Below are 19,979 nucleotides of genomic sequence, written 5' to 3' on the forward strand. Positions count from 1 at the left end.
GGGTGTGTGTGTGTGAGAGAGAGAGAGGGTGTGTTTGGGTATGTGTGTGAGAGAGAGAGAGAGGGTTGGTGTCAGTATGTGTGTGTGAGAGAGAGAGTGTGTATAAAAGAGAGTGTGTGTGTTTGTGTGAGAAAGGGTGTGTGTGTGTGTGTACTTGTACTTCTTTCTTCGTAAGGGCTAGGGAATGTAATGTGTCAATGGGTGTCCTCACTAATATAGAAGTGTGTGTGTGTGTGTGTGCGTGTGTGTCTCAGAAACGAGAGAGACTTTGTCAGCGGATGTTTTCGGGAGAGAGGAAGTTTTTCCTCCTCTGTTTAATGAGGACACCGGAATTCCCGCGGTCAAAACAGCCTTCTTGCAAAATGATTGTTGTTTTGAACCTGATGTTAATGTACAGTAGTGATATTATTCAGTTTGAACCCTGACACCTCGGGCCAGTAACAGTGATAATGAGCCACGCACTAAGCACATCAACATGTATATATCTTGTACTGTAGGTCTAAGTATTGTGTTTATGAAAGTCTATCACCATAATAAGAAATGAATCACTGTGACAATAACGTGTTACTGCCCCTAACGCACCTGTAGGGGTAAAGTGGATCTGGTGCGACCTCTAGTGGAATAATGTTTGTGTGTAATTTAGTAAGTCTCACTAATGGAGTTATTCAATGTGCAACATTTTACATAAAAATAAAACAGGATGATTTATCAAAAACCCATGGAGAAAAAATTTGATCCTGCTATTTTTATTCATATACACATTTAAAAATGTATTTGTGCCACAATGGGGGATTTGTAGTATTACGGCAGCAAAAGTAAAAAAGATGTAATGGGTAACATGCAATACTTAAGTGTAAGGAATATAAAAGAATATATAGAAACATAGAAAAATATGAATGTAATTTAACTAGTACACAGTGTAAAGACAGGAAGAAAATATACATTCATGCATTTTTCATTTTAGCTAACAAGCTATCCTAAGCATGATATTGATATTAAAACAAATACATGTATACATCACAAATTACAACTTGTATCTATGTCGTTAAATTGTCATTTTTATTACTCTCATATATTTGAAATGACATAATTATTTCCCAACAATCAACTATACATCATAATGCTATAAAATATGTTTTATTGAAACATTAATCAACAACATACACACAGGAACTTGTGGAGGACATAAACATTCTGCTTACAAGGGAAACATTTACCCCCCCGAAAAATAAGTTGCACATTGTTGAACTCCATCTCCCACAATCCTCGGTACCGGGCAGGAAGGTGACGTGTTTTTACTACGTGTCAGGAAGTGGTGTGTTGTCAACATGGCGGCGCAGCAGAATGATGTCGATGAGCTGTTCGATGTAAAAAACGCTTATTACATCGGCAGTTATCAGCAGTGTATCAACGAGGCTCAGAAGGTGAAGGTAGGTGACGTGTACCAACAGCTGGTTTGTCCATTTTGTGCTTGTCTGGCTCACAGCAGCGGACACTGCGTCCACGAGCTACAATGCTAACCATTCTAGCTAATGTTTTCTCTCGCAGGCGAATAAGGTGTATTTAGCTGCTGTTTGTATTCTTTTTCTTCGCAGCCGTCGTCGCCAGAGAAGGAGACTGAACGGGACATGTTTTTGTACCGAGCATACATCGCCCAGGTGAGCGTTAAATCCATTCAGCTGAGTTTCACGTCATCAGCTGTGAGTTGTTGTGTATTTATCACCATCATATATTCTCAACGGCCTCACCCTGATCTATGTGTGTCATTGCAGAGGAAGTACGCCGTTGTCCTGGAGGACATCAAGGCCAACTCATCACCTGAGCTGCAAGCTGTCAAGATGTTCGCCGAGTACCTGTCAAGTGAAGGCAAAAGGTAAGAGCCTCCATTTGACGTTTAGATCAACATAGAGCTGAACACACACCTTGTCAGCATGCTGTACAGACGGTCAAACTCAACACATCCATTCACAGTTTTAGCTAATGGGTCTGATTCAAGCATCAATGATGTCCGACCTGCTGAGCGGGCCTCATTGCTTTCATAGTGCTGCCATACAAGCCAGTATCCAGTCAGATTTACCTTTTAGCCTCAGTGTACACTCAAGGCCAAAACACCTGATGACGCTAAGGTGCACAACTGTCCCTAACATCCGCTCGTGAAGGCTAACACCTGCTAACATCTACTGGTAGTTGGTAACTTAAATTGTGCAGAAGACCGTCTTGTCCTATATTCTAAAATAAATATTGAGCTGAACAACGTGGGTAAAACGTAACATACACTTTGTCAGTATGCTGTACAGATGGTCAGGCTCAACACGTCCATTCATAGCTTTAGCGCAGGAATCGATCAGTCAGTGTCAGAGTTTTATTGTTTCTTCAGAGCAGAGACGACTTAGACAAACATATTGAATGTGTCTGACTCAAGCATCAAGTGGAACCTAATTCTCCATACATTATGGATGAGCACCATGTCTCTGACCATGTGATAGAGCAATACCTGTGTCGTTCCAGCTTTTGTTGTTCTTGGTGTATTACATATGGCACCATTTGATAGAATAGTTCCACACGATGTCCATGTGAGACTTTGACTTGTGGAGTTTCATGTGAAAAGTGCTGTTTGGGATGAATATACTACTTAAACTATGCTGCCAACTTGGGTAACTGCCTTCCTCAATTTTTAAAAGTAGATCTTCAAACATCTCCCATGTCAAAGATTCTATTCTGTGAAAGAAAGTAATCAAAGGTGCGTTAGGGTTACTACATTATGCTTGAGAGGGGTCAGCAAATGTATTCTGTATCTTTTAAATGCTCAATATATCACCCAACTTTATGTAGAGATTACTGAACAGCCTTTCTAGCTGATTTCCGTGTCTTCTATCTTAGTTTGATTAAAGTATTCTCTTGTGTTTTAGATCCTGATAATCTAAATCCTTTTGCTGCAATATTTTTTCCAGGGATGCTATTGTGGCTGATTTAGACAAGAAGATGGCAAAGAGTGTGGATGCCGCCAACACCACCTTCCTTCTCATGGCTGCATCCATCTACCACCATGAGACGAACACAGACGCTGCTCTGCGGACTCTCCACCAAGGAGAAAGCCTGGAGTGGTAAGAAGTGATCAATATTACTTAACAAGGTCACGAAACAAAACTGATCTCAAATAAATGTATCTGCAAAGAAAATAGAAATTGTTCTTCTATTCATCTATCAAAAATAATGAAGCCAATTTCATATGTGCATTTTATTTGTCATTAACCAACCTGGTTTCATATACATTACATAAAACTACATCATCATTGTCAGTGAGATAAATGCATTCTAAATAAAGAGTTTACCTTTCTCAAAAGCACTTTAAGGAAACTTTTTCGTCCCACAGAAAATGTACCATCTTTGTGTTTCAGGACAAATTTTTGTAGTAAAATACATATCATTTTGTTAATTCTAGTTTCAGCGACTACATCTGCTATTTATTACTCTGTGGGTTATGTGAGGTTTCTTAATTCTGAAAACTGAGCAAATGGACCTATTTGTTTTTTATTTTTCAGCATGGCCATGAGCATTCAGGTGTTGCTGAGTCTGGATCGTGTTGATCTGGCAAGGTATGGAAGCGAGCAGTGCAAGATTTATATTGAATTGTTGGGTCAGGGATTTCTAGAAATGTCACAACACCATAAATTTGGTAGTCAGGAACAAATACCTCTGAAATTACACTCGTCTTGATTCCAAATTTGATACTACAGCAATAAATAAAATACAACATAGGCTGATGTGCATAGTGGGACCTCCTTATGGTCGGTGTGCAAACAGCATTTTCTTATTACATTTTGGAATCGACTTGTGAGCAAAGTATTAGTTCTCGCGGCATCTCTAATGGTGTCCTTCGAAGGTGGACATATTTTTTATTGTGAAACCTCCAGTATGAACGTACAGTATGTGTGATTAGGTTTGAACCTATATACACAAAAGCAAATACTTAATGTTTGAATTGGAGCTGTGTTCTTCTAATAATGAAGATATTTTTCTCTCTTCTCTTCCCCATTGACAGAAAAGAGCTGAAGAAGATGCAGGAGCTGGATGAAGATGCTACTCTGACCCAGCTGGCCACAGCCTGGGTTAATATTGCTGTGGTGAGTGGACAATATCGGTTGATTCATAATTAAAAGCTGTATGATTAATCCTTTGTCAATTCCTGTACACAATAGAGTGGCTTGAATATCAACTCTGTCTACACAAGTTAATCAAGCTCCTGTTTACATTATATATTGCTTACTATTGTGTGGTCACTGACTTACACTGCTTGTTGTTCAAGGGTGGAGAGAAGCTGCAGGATGCCTACTACATATTCCAGGAGATGTCAGACAAGTACTCATCCACACTGCTGCTTCTCAACGGGCAGGCAGCCTCTTACATGGCCCAGAATAAGTGGGAGGAGGCCGAGGGAGTGCTACAGGAGGCCCTCGACAAGGTTGGATGAAAGATAAATCTTTGTTATTGTCTTTCTTGTTTTATCTCTTCCTCTCAGGGTTAGGGTTTGTTATCAAATACACTGAACACACTGGGATGTAAATACATGGACAGTTGTTTATCCAGACAGTTTTTGATATGATAATAAACTTCAATTGCAACTTTTTTATGTGTCGAGCTAATCTGAACATCCACTCAGTTTGATGTTACAACTTGAAAATGATGATCATTATGATACTTTTTAGTGAATTATACTGGGCGCCCCAGGCTTGTATTTCTAATGGCATTAAGAAATCAGAAATAAGGCCAAATCGTTCCCATTTGTTGAATGCTTCCCTCAACCACATAATGTTAAATTTGGCACAACAAAAAAAATTATCAACTGCTTGCATTGTAACAGCAGATGGCTCCACACACACTCTTTTGTGGTCTACTGTTATTGTGCTCTATCTATAACTGGATGAGGTTTGACCAGTATGTATGTGTGGGTATGCACTCTGTGGTTGTAAAAGTCGCAGCTTTCTGCAACATGTTTACCGGTAATATGAGGCCTGAGTTAGCCAGACAGTGAGTAAGGTGACTGTGAAATGGCTTAAAGGGGACATAGCATGCAAATTCCACTTTGTTAGTGCTTCTACAGGTTAATGTGGGTATCTGGCATGTCTACCAACCCAAAAACTCTGGGGAAAAAACACTCGCGCGTTTTGTTATAGTTCCTCTAAGTCAGAAACGTCATGCTTGAGCGACTCGATTGCGCTTCCTGTGTATTGTGTCGTAACAAGGAACTGGAAGTCTCCCTACATGGTCTTGGCCCCCCCCCCCAGCGAGACTGCGAGGCAGCGCAGCGCCGTTCCCAAGCACGCAGCCGGGCTGTTCACACGGGACGAGCATTTCTCCGCTGGTCAGCCCACGATTCACTCACATGTGGCATTTGTCTGGATCGTTGGGACTGGGAGGCTGCAGCAGCTGCTCGGGAGCGACCGCTCGCTCTCCCGTGCGTGAGCTGGAATTTGTGTCAGCGCCACACAGCCAGCAGTGTGGAAGACTTCCGCAGTGTTCAGCGCTACTGTAACCCCCGAACCCCGACATTCAACGGGTACAACAACAAGCGGAGAAAGCAGAATCGCGGGCTGACCTTATATATACAGTCTATGGGGCTGACCAGCGCGGAGAAATGCTCGTCCCGTGTGAACAGCCAGGCGGCTGCGCGCTTGAGAACGGCGCTGCGCTGCCTCGCAGCGGTCTTCCACACTGCCAGCTGTGTTCAGCTCTACTGTACGCCGGGTTACAGTAGTTACGCGGAAGCGCCGCTGCGAGGCAGCGCAGCGCCGTTCTCCAGCACGCAGCCGCCTGGCTGTTCACACGGGACGAGCATTTCTCCGCGCTGGTCAGCCCCATAGACTGTATATATAAGGTCAGCCCGCGATTCTGCTTTCTCCGCTTGTTGTTGTACCTGTTGAATGTCGGGGTTCGGGGGTAAATGATGTCTTCATAGCCCCCCCCCCCCCCCACCCCTCTTTCTCTCTCTGTCTGTCTGCTTGTGTGCTTGTAGTGGATGGGCAGAGGGGGACATTTAATTATGTGATTGGGAAAATTAAAACTCCAGGACAACAGAAGGGGAATACAAAGTATGGGATGCATATTTGATAATTTATATCATATAAAATATGTAATTTATATCGTTTAAAATCATGGGGGGAGAGGAGGGAGGGGGGAGCTGGCTCATTAGCATTTAAAGGAACAGGCACTCAAAACAGGTCACTCTGTGGAGGGCTGTTTTATACAGGGTAAAAAGGGTGCTGTTTTATATGATCCTTGTGGTATTTTGACCAAAGTATGTTACAGACATTTCATTAAGACCCCAAGGAACCTTATCAACTTGTGGTAAAATGGGCATACAATGTCCCCTTTAAAACTAAATCAGCTGTTTAAGTGATCTTCAGGGAAGCGTCTCAGATCCTTTTATGAAATACACCATGTTTGTTATCCAGGTAACTTTGACAACTTGGTGATGCTTTGTGTGATACTTCAGTATTAACTGGTCAGACTTTTACAAAGTTATGGTTATTGCTTGATTTGATCTCTTGCTAACTAAGCATGCAGAACATAATGAAAGTAATGTAAATGTATATAAATGATGTAGGGGCTCACATTCTACAGAGCTAAACCAGACAAGTGATTTCATGTTAATGAATGGAACCAATATCAGACATTTGACACATAGATGCAGAAATCTACACTTTTGGAGCAACTCTTCCACTTGTGTAATGTTGAACTGGATCACTGCACAAAGGCTTCCTGCACCACACTGTTTGCCGCACAGATAACAGAGGACATTAAGCTTACTCAGTATTGTATGAATGTACTATTCCATTTTATTATCTTGCTCCAAATTGTCTATTAAGCTGACTTTTCTTCTGCATCAACCCTTCGCTGCTGTGAGCATTTGTACTTGTGTCTGTTAGTTGCAAGTGGTGTTTCAATGCCACTGTTTTGATTTTGTTTGTGAACTTCCAACAATGGCAACTTAAACTCGGTGTATCAACACAGAAAGCAGAGAAAATGGCAGAGGTGATGGTGTATACGACCACTGATTTACTGAAGCAGAGGGAAGGTGAATTTTCTGTACTTGCGTTGAGACTAGGAGTTACATTTCTCGGAGGTGCACGTCAGACTGCGGTGTAGAGGAGGCGGCTCATCGTACCGACATCATCAGTTCTATCATCAGAAGTACAAACGAACCTTTACTCTCTCACTGACATGTCTTTCTGTTTCCTACTTTTAGGACAGCAGCCACCCTGAGACGTTGATCAACCTCATAGTGCTGACACAGCACCTGGGCAAAGCTCCTGAGGTGAGACTTTGGACTCCAATCTGTTAACAACCTCACCGTCTTAACAGCCTTCAGATTTCCACTTTCCTATAGACAAGCTCACCCTCGTTCAATAGAGCATATGAGTGCAAAATTCACCTCAGCAGTTTTGTGTTTTCGCTTTGATTAAAACAGGCAAATGCATTCAAGCAAGGAATTTCTTGACTGGGTTTATTTTCTATCATAGAAAGTGTCTTCTAGGCATATTTCCTAGTTTAGTGCTGGGTGTGAGTTTTACACCCTGGAGCTCAGAGTTCATGAGATAAAGACTCAATAATCATTTGATGGACTTGATAGTAATGCAATATAATTCTGATCACTGACTCAAAGCGCTAAGGAACACAGTGATAACTGCTGATTTGCACACCTCCCTCAAGGTTAACTGGGATACTAACAAGCCTCATCCTCAGGTGTAGAAGGGAGTAACCATTGAGAAGAGTTTTAAATCTAAGATAAACAATGTAGAAGTTCAAGTTCTGTTCATTTTCTTGGTCATTTGCTTCTTTTTCGCCTTCATAATTGCACAAATCTTCTTAAATCTCAGAAACAAACGAAGTAAGTTGGACACTTTCAAACACGGATGAATAATAGGAAATGTTTACTAAACGATTAAATGTTGCTGTCTTCGCTAGTTGGTTGTACAGATATTAGTTGGTTGAAACAACACAGGTTTACTTTTGCATCAAAGATGGCACACAGCTGTCAGCCAGATAACAGCTGGAGCAATGTGTGACCACATTCAGCTCAGGCATGTGGACGAGGCCGGCTGGTGCTATCATGTGACATCTTTTACCCGAAGATGCAGGTCATCAATATTTGAAGTACATCATGGCCTTAGCAAGAGTTTGAACCAGGTCACATAGTGAACCAAGAAAAGTTGAATTGAGGGCAACTTTGTTGTATTTCCATTATTGACCTCTCCTTCAAGAGGTTTCTTCAGGTCTGAGTGGTCTGAGAACCAGGTATTTAGTCCATTGATGTCAGTGGATTTGTTAGTTCTACTGTCTGATGTAATGTCAGCTGTTAGAGTTCACCTGAGGCTCAGTGTAGACAGCTGTTGTTTTGGAATCACAAATAAAGCCTACATTTTTACTCAGATTGGACGGTCATATCCTTTTTCCAAGCCAGCGTTGCTAATTTAAAACTAAGCACAAGCGCACAGATTATTAAATTATTATAATTTATACAGAAATGTGTGTTTTCAGCTCCTGAAAAACAGTTGTTTTCATTTGGCCAGCCTTCATAACCTTTACTTTGTTCTACTGTTTTCATTTCGCTGAAAACTTGTTTGAAGAGTCTTTTAAAACTGTGTTTATGAGGCTTTTTAATTGTTATACACTGTTGTGAGTTTATATTTTAATGATCCGCTTACTGCTGTCCTCAGGTAACCAATCGGTACCTCTCTCAGCTGAAAGATGCACACAGAGCTCATCCATTCTTCAAGGACTATTTAGCCAAGGTAACTTGCTTGCATCAGAATGTGTAATTCATCTCTTTGTTCGGCTGAAATTGTGAAAGACTTCCTTAATCGCTGTCATTTAAACATCCATTCATAACTGCTGTGCAGCAGTACTATACTGATTGCTTTTGAACTAGTAGATTGGTTCTTTTTAAACATAACACAAATTACATGAGGAGAAAATCAGGAAACATCAAACACCACTGACAATTGTTGGTTCATAACCTTTACTGTGATGATTTTATTACCTGGCTTGGTTGTTTTGATGGTCGGGCAGCAGGTAACCTTGGAGCAAAGCCAATGAGAGCATTAAACTCTGAATCTTTAGCCTTTACCACACATAGTCACACACAAGCAGATGTACATAAACATGCTGAAAGTGGGTTATACCATCACCAAACAAAGCATGCGATGCACAGCTGTTGCTACGGTCAGATGTTTCCCTGGTGTCCAACGGTTTTTTCTGCTCTTTGTTTTTCTGCAGGAGAACGAGTACGACAGACTAGTGTTGCAGTACACCCCCACTGTTACAGCGTAAGACATCTGCATCTGCTGAGATGCCTCAACAATGGACTTAAGTTTAACACCATGAGGATCACACACTCTGTCCCTCTCACACACATACACAAAATACAATGTAAATTTCCCTGGGCTATAAATGACACATGTCTCCCTCTGTTTGCATTCTTTCTAAATTTGCATTTCTCTTATTGAAATCGACACATCTGTGTAATGTAAACATTCCTTTGAAATATTAATAAATGTTTAATACGTGTGATGTGTTTGAAGTTTGGTTTATGAACAAACAAAAAGGGGCTTTATCTGCAGACTCTAAGAATTTAAAGGTCCAGTGTGTAAGATTTCAGTGAAAATGATCTATTGGCAGAAACTGAATATAAAATAATCCTAGTGATGTATTCACTAGTGTCTAATCATCTTCATTAGCCCTCTATATTTAGATAATTCATATTTACAGTCGTCCAAACTGGACAAACTAAACACCTTTTGAGTTTTTATGACAAATGAATGCTGCCACAGGTTCACTTTCATGTTTGGAAGGGGAGGGGTATTCAGCAGCAACATGCAACTTCACCACTAGATGTCACTAAATTCTACACACTGAAGCTTTAAGTCAGGGCTGGATTTTCATTTAGGAACAGTGGGGAACTGCTCAAGGCATCCAGATCCACAGGGCCCCAAAAAACTTTAGGTTCACTCTAAATAATTTGGGTTACATAAATTAATTATTTATACATTTTATTTTATCAAATTGCTTATTTTTTCCATGTCTCAGGTGTTTAAAACAGAAACCCTGTAGTAAATTGTGGAAACTGTGGAACTTCCTACAGCCCCAAAAACTTCATGTTATTAATATGGGTCTATGTAATTAGATTTATCAATTTGTAGGAAATTTCCACCACTTGAATTATGATATTAATAATAATAATATGTCCTCTAGCCGCCATCTTGTACATTCTGTCCAAATCTAGTTTTAGGACCTTGGAAAAAGGCAGTGGTCAGGCACAGGTCCAGCAGGGTGCAGCAGGGTGGTCTGGACTGAGGTTGGTTCTGCTGGGTAGGGCATTGTCCTGTCACAGTAGTTTCCTAGCTGTCTTTTCTGCTTCTGTGGTGGGGATGCATGTGAAAAGTGATGTCACATCATATGGTGCCATGGTTTTCTCAGGGTCTAGTCAGATTTTTTCAAAACTTGTTGGTAAACTGGGTTGCCAACCAGAGGAGAGGGAATGGTGGCTAGGTGTTTGGCAATGTTCATCTTCATACAAACTTCTCTCAACCAGTGGTTCAGATACGTGGATGACACCTGTGGTTAAAATGAAAACACAGGAAGTGGAAGCCTTCACAAGACACATCAATGCAGTGGACGGCTACATCAAGTTCACTCTGGAAGATGTAAGTGGTAGAAGTCTTGCCTTCTTGGACTGTGCAGTGAATACTGAAGGTGATGGAAGCCTCAACATTGAGGTATATAGAAAACCTCCACACACAGATCAATATCTATAAATTGACTCACACCACCCACTGGAGCGAGAAGCCAGGGGTTATCAGAACCCTGCACAATCAGGATCAGTCTGTGCCCACAAGGTCAGATGGTAAAGAGAAGGAACAAACACACATCAAAAATGCACTTAAAACATGTGGTTATCCCAACTGGGCCTTTGTCAAAACCACAGAAAAGAGAAACAGAACCGAAAGGGTGGAAAAGAAGGGTCAATGGAACAACGTTGTAATCCTAATGCTGCTGGAATATGTGAAAAACAAACCCCACATCCCGGTACATTTCGAACCTACCAACACACTGAGGCAGAAACTGGTCCATCCCGAAGACAAAAACACCCAGACATAAGCAGAGAAATGTCGTATATGCAGCTGAATGTAGTGAGGAATGCATAGACCTGTACTTTGGGGAAACTAAACAACCCCTTCACAAACGCATGGCACAGCACCGGAGAGACAGCTCCTCAGGTCAGGACTCAGCAGTCCACCTACATCTAAAAGGACAAGGGACATTCATTTGAAGACAACATTTAGGCCAGGGAAGACAGGGGGTCTGAGAGAGGAGGAAAGGAAGCCATCTATGTCAAACTAGAGAAACCATCTCTGAACAGAGGAGGAGGATTAACACAACACCTATCAGCCACATACAACACAGTCCTGACCTCCCTCCCCACCAGTTCACACATTAGAACACATGACTCACCGGGGGTGGGTGGAGCCAGTCTCAGTTAACCTCAACTCCCAGCAGTCAGTTACAACTGAAGAGGCCTCGTGGTGAAACGTCTTAAAAAAACTCAACCAAGTCCAGGTGACCTGTTTTTAGAACTTGGATATGTCTTGTCTTATGTTGTTGGCTTTGTCAAATTACTCCAAGGGACATGCATGAGGGGGTCCCTGGAATATGATCAAATTTTAACGGCTCCTTGGTAAGAAAAGAAAATAGAGAACCTCATATATCTGGTGGGTTTCTGGGTACCTGAAATTAAACTATAATGTATAGAGGGGGCCAACAGCATATTTCTGCCCCAATGACCCCCCCAGGAGGTAAATACGGCCATGTTTTAAACCCACTGATGAAACTGAGTAGAATCCAGTGCTTTGTGACCCATGTGTGTGAAGCGTGTACAGTGTGTACTGTCTCTTTAAGTCATCCTTTTTAATCTTCAGCAGGGGCTTCAGAAAGAAGAAGGTCCTAATTACGTCACGCCCCCCCCCCGGTCTCTGTCTCATAAACGCGTGTTGTCCCGGTTTACCGGTCCAGTCGAATCCCCGGTGAGCAGCGGAGCGCGGCTTGTCTCACAGAGCGCTGCCTCCCCGGACACGGCCAGGAGCAGATGCGGAGCAGGAGGAGGACACGGCAGCTTCTTCGCATCACAATTCCACTGTTCTCCTTTATTCCGTCTCTTCTTCGCGGGGACACCTCGTCGAGAACCAGCCGCTGTGGCTCGTGAGGCGTTATATAAAGCGAGTAACGGACCGAGATGAGCGCGTACGTTCCGGCGTAGCGGCGCAACAACAGCCGCATGTGTTTGGCTGGGCTCGGAGCTGGACAGACGACAGCAACCCTCGGAGCTGCGGGTGAATCCGTTAGCTGAGTGCGTGTTTATGTGTTTCTGGGGCTGAATTCATTCAAATAGCGAGCAGCTAGCTTTTGCGCAGCGCAGCGGCGTGTTTCACTATTGTGTGCGTTTGATTTGAACCTAGCTAGGCGGCTAACGGGGACGCGCCGCTGCTGATGAACGAAGCGGAATGATGATGATGATGATGATGATGATGACGAAGAAGCCTTCACCGCTCAGGCGCTAATGGGTCAGAATAACAGTCACATCCCGGTTTAGGTTTGAATTCCTCATCAGATCCAGCTTCAGACCCAGTGTGCGCTCGGACCCGGTGGGCCCTGCTGCCGTCATTCATAAAACTGTCCTCAACGCGAAGAATGGGCCCATCTTTTAATTTGGACAACAAAGAATTCGGCTCCCAGAGACTGTAAGCTGCTTAGAGAAGCTCGTTTTAGCGTTTTTAGGCGAGCTAGCTTGCTGCCCGGGCGGATTAGCGTGGACTGCACCGCCCTCTGTCCCTCAACTGGACTAATTTTTTTGAATATTCCACGTCCCTGTTGTGTGCACCGCGCCACGATGAGCCCTCACACCGGGGACGCCGGCTCGGAAGTGGAGCCCATGCCGGGATACTTGGACCTCGTCGCCCGAGCCTCCTCCACCATGCTGGGCGCGTGGAGGGACTGTAGCTCCTGCGGTCTGGAGCTCTCCAAGCGGACTCTCCTGGATAACGCGTACATTACCTGGAGCGAAATCGCCCTGTTCTTCTTTTGCGCCTTTTTGTGGACGCAGGTCAGGCGGGGACTGACAGAAAGTCTGTTTCAGGTGGGTGACACACACACACACACACACACACACACACACACACACACACACACACACACACACACACACCGATCTCACCACCCAGTGTCCCATTGGGCCATTTATCTGCTTCCCTAATTAAAGGATTTAGCTGCTAATTCCTCCCACCAGAGCCCCGGCACCGCACAGGTGTGGCCGGCGAGGCTCCCAGCTCTCTGGGGTTGTTACTGGAGGCGCGTGCCTCCTGTGGCTCTAAGCAGGTGACAGTGAGGATCACAGATGGGAACAAATATTTGGGACCAGTTGAAGTTTAAAGATAACAACAACAACAACAACAAGTCAGCAGGAACATTCAAACAGCTCGACCACAGCCACGGTGTCAGGAAATATTAACCAGGTCCTCCCAGTCTACCAACAGCTGCACACCGAGTTCACCAGAGGTCCTCGTTTGAGTTGAGCGCGAGTCATTCAAGATGGTGGCAGATTTAGTGCAGTGAGGACATACACACATGGAACCCAGTCAGCCCTTACAAATATATGCGGTAGCAGCCATCAAGACAGATACCATGTACTCCCCCCTCCCCTCCTCTCTATCTATCTATGTGTGTGGGGGTGGGGGGAGGCTGGAATGACAGGGGACTCCCAGGGGAAGATATGTTTGCATGTTAGACAGTCAACACCCTAATCTCTACATGACTTGGGCAAACATTTGAACTGATAATGTGTAGTAAATAAAGGATGAGACACAGCTTTTTGTTTTGGGCTCTTTTGGAAGAATATTGTGTAGTTGGTGTAGTTTGAAGTGCAAGTTTAATTCCCTCGTGCACTGTACAAGCAGCTATATGAGCGTTTCGGTTGCCAACTACTCCACTAAAGTATGCGTTTTATAGCTCCCAGATGATGTATCATAATCACTGCCAGTAAAGACTCTTAAAGCTGTTCTTCATCTTGGAACCTTATCTGAGACAAAGTACAAGTGTCTTGGTGTCAAATTATCAAAATTGTCAAACTTTTTAAATATAAATATATGCTGACTGAATACAATCAATATATTTCTATATTCTTTCCTATCTCAGCCATTTAAAAAGACTAGATTTATGCCAGTGCTTTCTGGGGCATGGCGGCAAAGTCATTAATTGCTATTATGTCAAATTACAAGTGGTGCACATGTCCTCCCCTCCTCTCTCTCTGTCTTTGTCTCTATTACCCCATACAGATAAAATCCAGTGTATGGTATTTTTATCCCCAAATCAATATACAGCATTGTGGGAAAACCAATAGTGAAACCATTTGTAATGTAACTATGAATGTGAAAATTGTGTTTTAAAATCTACTAGCTATATACTAGCTTTATTTTTGGAAATGTGACTGAGAAACTGTGTTGGGAAAATACACCACGCTGCTACCATAAAAGTTAAAAAAGGTCATTCTTTAACTTTCTAAGGACCTAGAGAGAGCACTTACAATCCTGCAGTGTCTCTAAAAGCAGCATCACTATATTGTTTTTAACAATATGTCTCTCTGCGGCCAGATACTCAGGCTGATGCTCTAACAGATTGGCCCTATGCCCAGGTCTCCTACATCAAACTCCTGAGTACCCCCCCCCCCCCCCCCTCTCTCCACAGATTGGCTGGATGTTGCCTCGGGCTCGTTATTCTGCCATCGTTGTGGGTGGGGGTGAAGCATGACGTCCACACGTGTTAGACGCTACGAGGATGATGCTATACATGCTGCTGAGCACCGCATGTGCAAAGACAGATGTGGCCAGAGAATGCAAAGAATGAGGCTGGTTTTCCCCTTTGAATCGTGTGTGTGTGTGTGTGTGTGTGTGTGTGTGTGTGTGTGTGTGTGTGTGTGTGTGTGTGTGTGTGTGTGTGTGTGTGTGTGTGTGTGTGACTCACTGACTCCTGGCACGGAGGTTCTGATAATATAAGTCCTGTGAAGGGAAGGATGATGTGAGTTTTTTAAAAAAGTAGATGAATTAAGAATCAGTCAGCGTCCCGTTAGTTATTTGATTCCAACTTTTCATTGTTTACCCGAGTAATGAAGAGGGTGGGTTCAGTGTTGGGTCAGCTGTGCTGAGCAAATGCATCACAATTATTGCTGTTGTACATCACAAAAGCTGAGCTGGGTTGTCAAAGGACTAAACAACACTATTTGAGGACCTATATGAGCACAGCGTATATACCACTGGCTTGAACACAATAGGGTGCTTTCTCACTTGTTAAGTTTAAAATTAAGTAAACCACAGTGCATTCAATAACCTGTCAGTAATGATTTGAATAAGTGGTTTTTACAGCGATAAAGTAAACAATTAGTATAGGCTCTGATTTACAGCAAAGTGGAAATCTGAGAACAACAGATGACAGCAAAGACAATTCAGAGTACACAAACGTATGTGCAGAGCTCATGAGACCTTATTGATGTTACATGTTAGATGAGACACCAGTGGCCATAGAAGTGTGATCTTATCCCTGGGATCTTTTGAAGACTGTGATGATGTGATGTGAAAAAGTGAGAGATGAATGTTTGATCCACTGAAGTGCTTTGAAAATGGCAAATGGAGCACTTAAGCAACCATTTATGTTGCAATAAAGCTGATGGATATTTGTCATCTCATGGTCAAGTTTTTATGAATTTGTTTCTTGTTTAAAATCAAAGCCATTTGCTAAAGTTGACACGGCTATTTAAAAAATAATTATTTCCCTGTTCAGTTACTTAAATGACCTCCAGTTACCTTTGAAGAATGAAAGTTGACCCACTTAAAATCTCAGCCTCCTTTGGTCTGCAGTTTCCTCTGTGCAGATCACAAATGTGGAAGCAGTCCAAGTGGTATGTGCCTTTTTGACTTTGGGTTATACGTTATATGTTGAAGTTTCTGTACTCGCTCACTGTCACCATGGGGACAAACTGTAGTAAAACCTCTCTGCTGGACTTTCTACAGGAGATATTCATTCATCTATCTATTGCCTTTGAGGCGTATGTTTACATGGCTGTTTGTAAATTAGCAGGATTATGCAAAAACTACAAAACCAATTTCCACAAAATCTTGTGAAATGGCGGGGCATGACTCAAGGAAGATCCCATTTAGTTCTGGAGTGAATCCAGATTAACAGTTGGATCCAGGAATCTTCCTTCACTTTCTTTACTATGGCGAGATAGGGTGTCACCCTCCGAGTTCATCTTTACTTTTGGAGAGTTATATTCACAAAATCCAGTCACATGGAGGTTTCAACCTTTCTGTATCTATGTAACCAAAAGAAGGGAAACCAGGTTCCTCATAGTACCATCATGTCGCAGTAGGGTGAGGTAAGGCGAGTGTGCTGGGGGCGGGGTTGACCCCAATGCACAGTTTTCTATGGTCCTTTGAGTGTTTGTCGTCATGTTTCACATATTCGGTTGATGCTCGAGTGCATGAATTGCAGCAAAACATATTCAGGTCAAATTAAACACAACTTGTTGATAGGCCACTTGAGCTCCAGTGTTCCATGAACACACTGGGCAATGCTCTGCGTTATCGGTTGTCTCTAGTCACACTGAAACATTAAGATTTAAGCAAAGATAAACACATCCTTCTAAACTCGATGTGAAGAACTGACTGAAACGCGTTGAAACGATCCACTCTGCTGTTACACCTAATAATCTACTAACATCGTGTCACACAGGAAACTGAAAGTAAAGTTCTCTTTCCTTTTTTCTTTTTTAATTTTTTTTTTATAACCTCACACTTCACAAACATTCTTATCAAAGTGGATGCAGGTTTTTCTCTCTGTTTTTCGGTACGATATAAATAGGTGTTCTTCTGGTCCCTTAAGGGTTGTGCTTTGCATTTATATGCATGTGTGTGAGGTTTCAGAAACGTAATGTACTGTATATTATCGTTTGTTTATATTTTGTTAGTCAAAAGCATGCAGTGGTCGATTTAGCAAAGACTAAAAAAGTACTAATGCCTGAACAAGCACGCCGGGGGCCATGTAGTCTCACGCACAGGTAAGAACGCTGTGGTAGTAATACTGGGCACGGCAGACGCCTGTGCAGATAGTAACCAAACAACTGGTGTACAGCTGCCATTGTTGTTGTTTCTGGTGCATGTTCATTACACAAAGCAACAGTAGGCATGCGCAAAGTAAGCTGTGACATCATTTCCCAAACACTCCGTTTCACATGCACACAGATCGAATCTTTGTTTTAGTGACTTAAAACGCTGATTGCATGTGGAGGAGAGGCCCAAAGACAGAGGAAATAGTTTGTTCTGCAAAAAATGCGCGTTACTGTGGACAGGGCGAAAGAATGTTTAAGAAGAACAGAGACCAAAACGATGCCACTGGAGTGAATGCAGAAGGCTGGAAAGCAAAGAGATGGGGCAATCGGTGAGTGTGAAGGGACAAATAAGGAAGAGGGAGCCAGAGGAAGGAAGGAACTGAGGGAAGAATAGGGCTGAGCGGTTGTGTATCTTGGCTCAAGCCTGCTGACTCAGCATGCAGCAAGGAATCATCAACGCAAATGCACGCACATGCATATGTTGGTGAGAGGACATATGGTCACTCACACGCGCACACAACTTCTGCAACTGAAGTAAAGCTGTCCAACTTTTCTGTCCATTTTGAAAGGGGCAACACACACACTGCTCAGTACAGAGCAAACAAGGGAGGCAGTGGTCAAACCCTCTCAGCAGCAGCAGTTTATGCTCACACACATGCCTCCCATAGCCCCACGCGCGCGCACACACACACACACACACACACACACACTGAACCCGTTACTCAAGAGAGCAGCAGTGTGCTTGCCAGCTCCAGCCTCGTTGCAGAGCTTATCTCCCTGCAGAGAGCTGCGCGGAAACCTCTTCCCCTGCTGTTGTTCTGAACCTGAAAGCATCCTGAGGTTTTGACAAGGTCCCCGACCACAGATCCTAGATCACCCTTCACTAAGCTCCTGCTCATTACTGTGCATTAGAGCCGCAGAGAGAAACCTGACACTGGACTTGTGGCTGAGGGGAAGTGCTGTCCATTCAGCCAAAAGTGCCCACTCAGGTGAAACCTGCTTGTAATTTTGACACCGATTGCCGGCAATTGTTCTTAAGTTTGGTTATTATAAAGTCATATCCTCTTACTCTCTTCCTCCTCTCCGCCTTCTCCCCTCTCCTCTTCTCCTCATCTCTCCTCCTGTGACTCAGATATCTAATTCATCATCACATGGCATATTGGCATGCAGCACTTTTAACATAAGCTGACACGTGATCTATGGCTCCTTGTGCTTCCACCTGTCATACATCATAAATACAAAGCACTCAAGGGTTCACAAAACTGTCAGCGCCGCTGTTTGACATTGAGTTTGAGCTGCTATCAATCACAATTTGTCACTCTGATATACAAGGTTATATAAGCGTAATTATACCCATCAGATTTGTCTACAGTGTTTTCGTGTTTAGAGTATAATATAACTAATGCCTGACCTTTTGTGTACACGTGTGTAGAAAGTTGAGTGTCGGATGCCTTTCTGATTCCCGGATTTTCTGTTTTGTATCATTGGAAAAAAACATATATCTCTGGGTTTTGAACTGTTTGTTGAATTAAGCAAGACATTAGAAGATGTTGCCTTGGTTTCCGAGAAGTTGTAACTTCTGGGGAACAGAAGAGTGTGTAGCCTTTAGGCATGCTCAGAAATTCTCCTTTTTTAATATACACAATATTTAATTAAACTGTAGAAGCTTTTTTTCTTCACACCATAATAAACTGTGGTAAGGCTTTTGTGATCCCGAATATAGAACTCACACTAAAGGAAGGAACAGACTGGGTGCACACGCTTCAGTCTGGTGAATCATAGCCGAAGCATCCGTATATACCACCAGCTACAAAGCAGGCTCATGTATCAGCTCTGTTTGCGGACTGTGACAGACAGACTCTCTGCTGGTCAGCTGGAATGTGCTGCGAGGCCTTGACTGCGACAGAGCTGCTCTGGCTGGCCTCTCGATCCTTTTCCTGTTCCTCTTTCTGTGTCACTTATTTGCCTCTCGATACACACAGTGGACAGTCTTTTGACAAGAACACACTGTCACTGTAGGCTTCACACTTGACAGCAGCCTGTGTTCTAACAAGGCCATGATATAACAGTGTTTGTGTGCGTGTGTTTGAGGAAACCAAATATTATTTTTGTCTGTGAAGATAGTACATCATATTTCATGCATTTTTTTAGGCTTTTCTATGTCCATGTATGTGTCTTTACATGTGTGGTTCATTCACATCCACAGGGTTTTGATAATGTTTTGGTTATCAGAAGCAGTAGATCTGCTCCGGCCCTGTCCCTCTCTTCGTGTCTTTTCACCCTCTCTGTCTGTCTTTGGGAGAGACTGGTACATCCGCATGGTGGCACATTGAGAAAAGGAGCACTTTCCTGCCCCTAATGTGATCCAGATAGGTTCCTGTGGCTTTCCTCCTTGTCCTCTTCCCCAAATTCACCTCATCTCACCATTCTTTCTGTCTTTATTTCTCCTCTATCCTTATGTTTTTGGTCTTGACCTAATTTTTTTATCTCTTGTGCTCTGTCTTCTTGTTTCCTTTTCTCTGTCTCGCCCCCACCCACCATGTGGTATTGGGTTTGCATAGCAATGTGCCTAGTTAGCACAGACTTGAATGTAGAGAGGATGTTTAAACTAAATGACTCAAGCTTAAAGTGTGACTCAGAGAGACCACACAAACCACTGAATTGTCAAAGATGTGGTGTTTCTGGCAAATAAAGAAAACATTCTTTATGGCTGGGGATGATTAATGCAAAAAAACTTCTGATCTGGAACAGAGTCAGAATTAAAATGTTT

General features: G+C 42.9%; 2 protein-coding genes across 2 annotated transcripts in view; both read left to right on the forward strand.

The window, feature by feature from the left end:
• Positions 1 to 1,269: 1,269 nt before the first annotated feature.
• Positions 1,270 to 9,567, forward strand: cope (COPI coat complex subunit epsilon). Its single transcript, XM_034582057.1, has 10 exons — positions 1,270 to 1,430; positions 1,596 to 1,658; positions 1,773 to 1,873; positions 2,952 to 3,104; positions 3,543 to 3,596; positions 4,043 to 4,124; positions 4,307 to 4,462; positions 7,247 to 7,315; positions 8,718 to 8,792; positions 9,277 to 9,567. The coding sequence occupies exons 1-10, from the start codon at positions 1,329 to 1,331 to the stop codon at positions 9,328 to 9,330; spliced, it is 909 nt and encodes a 302-aa protein (XP_034437948.1). The 5' UTR covers positions 1,270 to 1,328; the 3' UTR covers positions 9,331 to 9,567.
• A 2,431-nt stretch (positions 9,568 to 11,998) lies between these two features.
• Positions 11,999 to 19,979, forward strand: part of cers1 (ceramide synthase 1) — a 28,005-nt gene continuing 20,024 nt past the window's right edge. Inside the window, exon 1 of the mRNA XM_034582056.1 lies at positions 11,999 to 13,189. Coding sequence (XP_034437947.1) covers positions 12,944 to 13,189 — 246 coding nt within the window. The 5' untranslated portion in view covers positions 11,999 to 12,943. The remainder of the gene's footprint in view (positions 13,190 to 19,979) is intronic.

This window comes from Hippoglossus hippoglossus, chromosome 4, assembly GCF_009819705.1.
Source record: "Hippoglossus hippoglossus isolate fHipHip1 chromosome 4, fHipHip1.pri, whole genome shotgun sequence".
Lineage (NCBI taxonomy): Eukaryota > Metazoa > Chordata > Actinopteri > Pleuronectiformes > Pleuronectidae > Hippoglossus > Hippoglossus hippoglossus.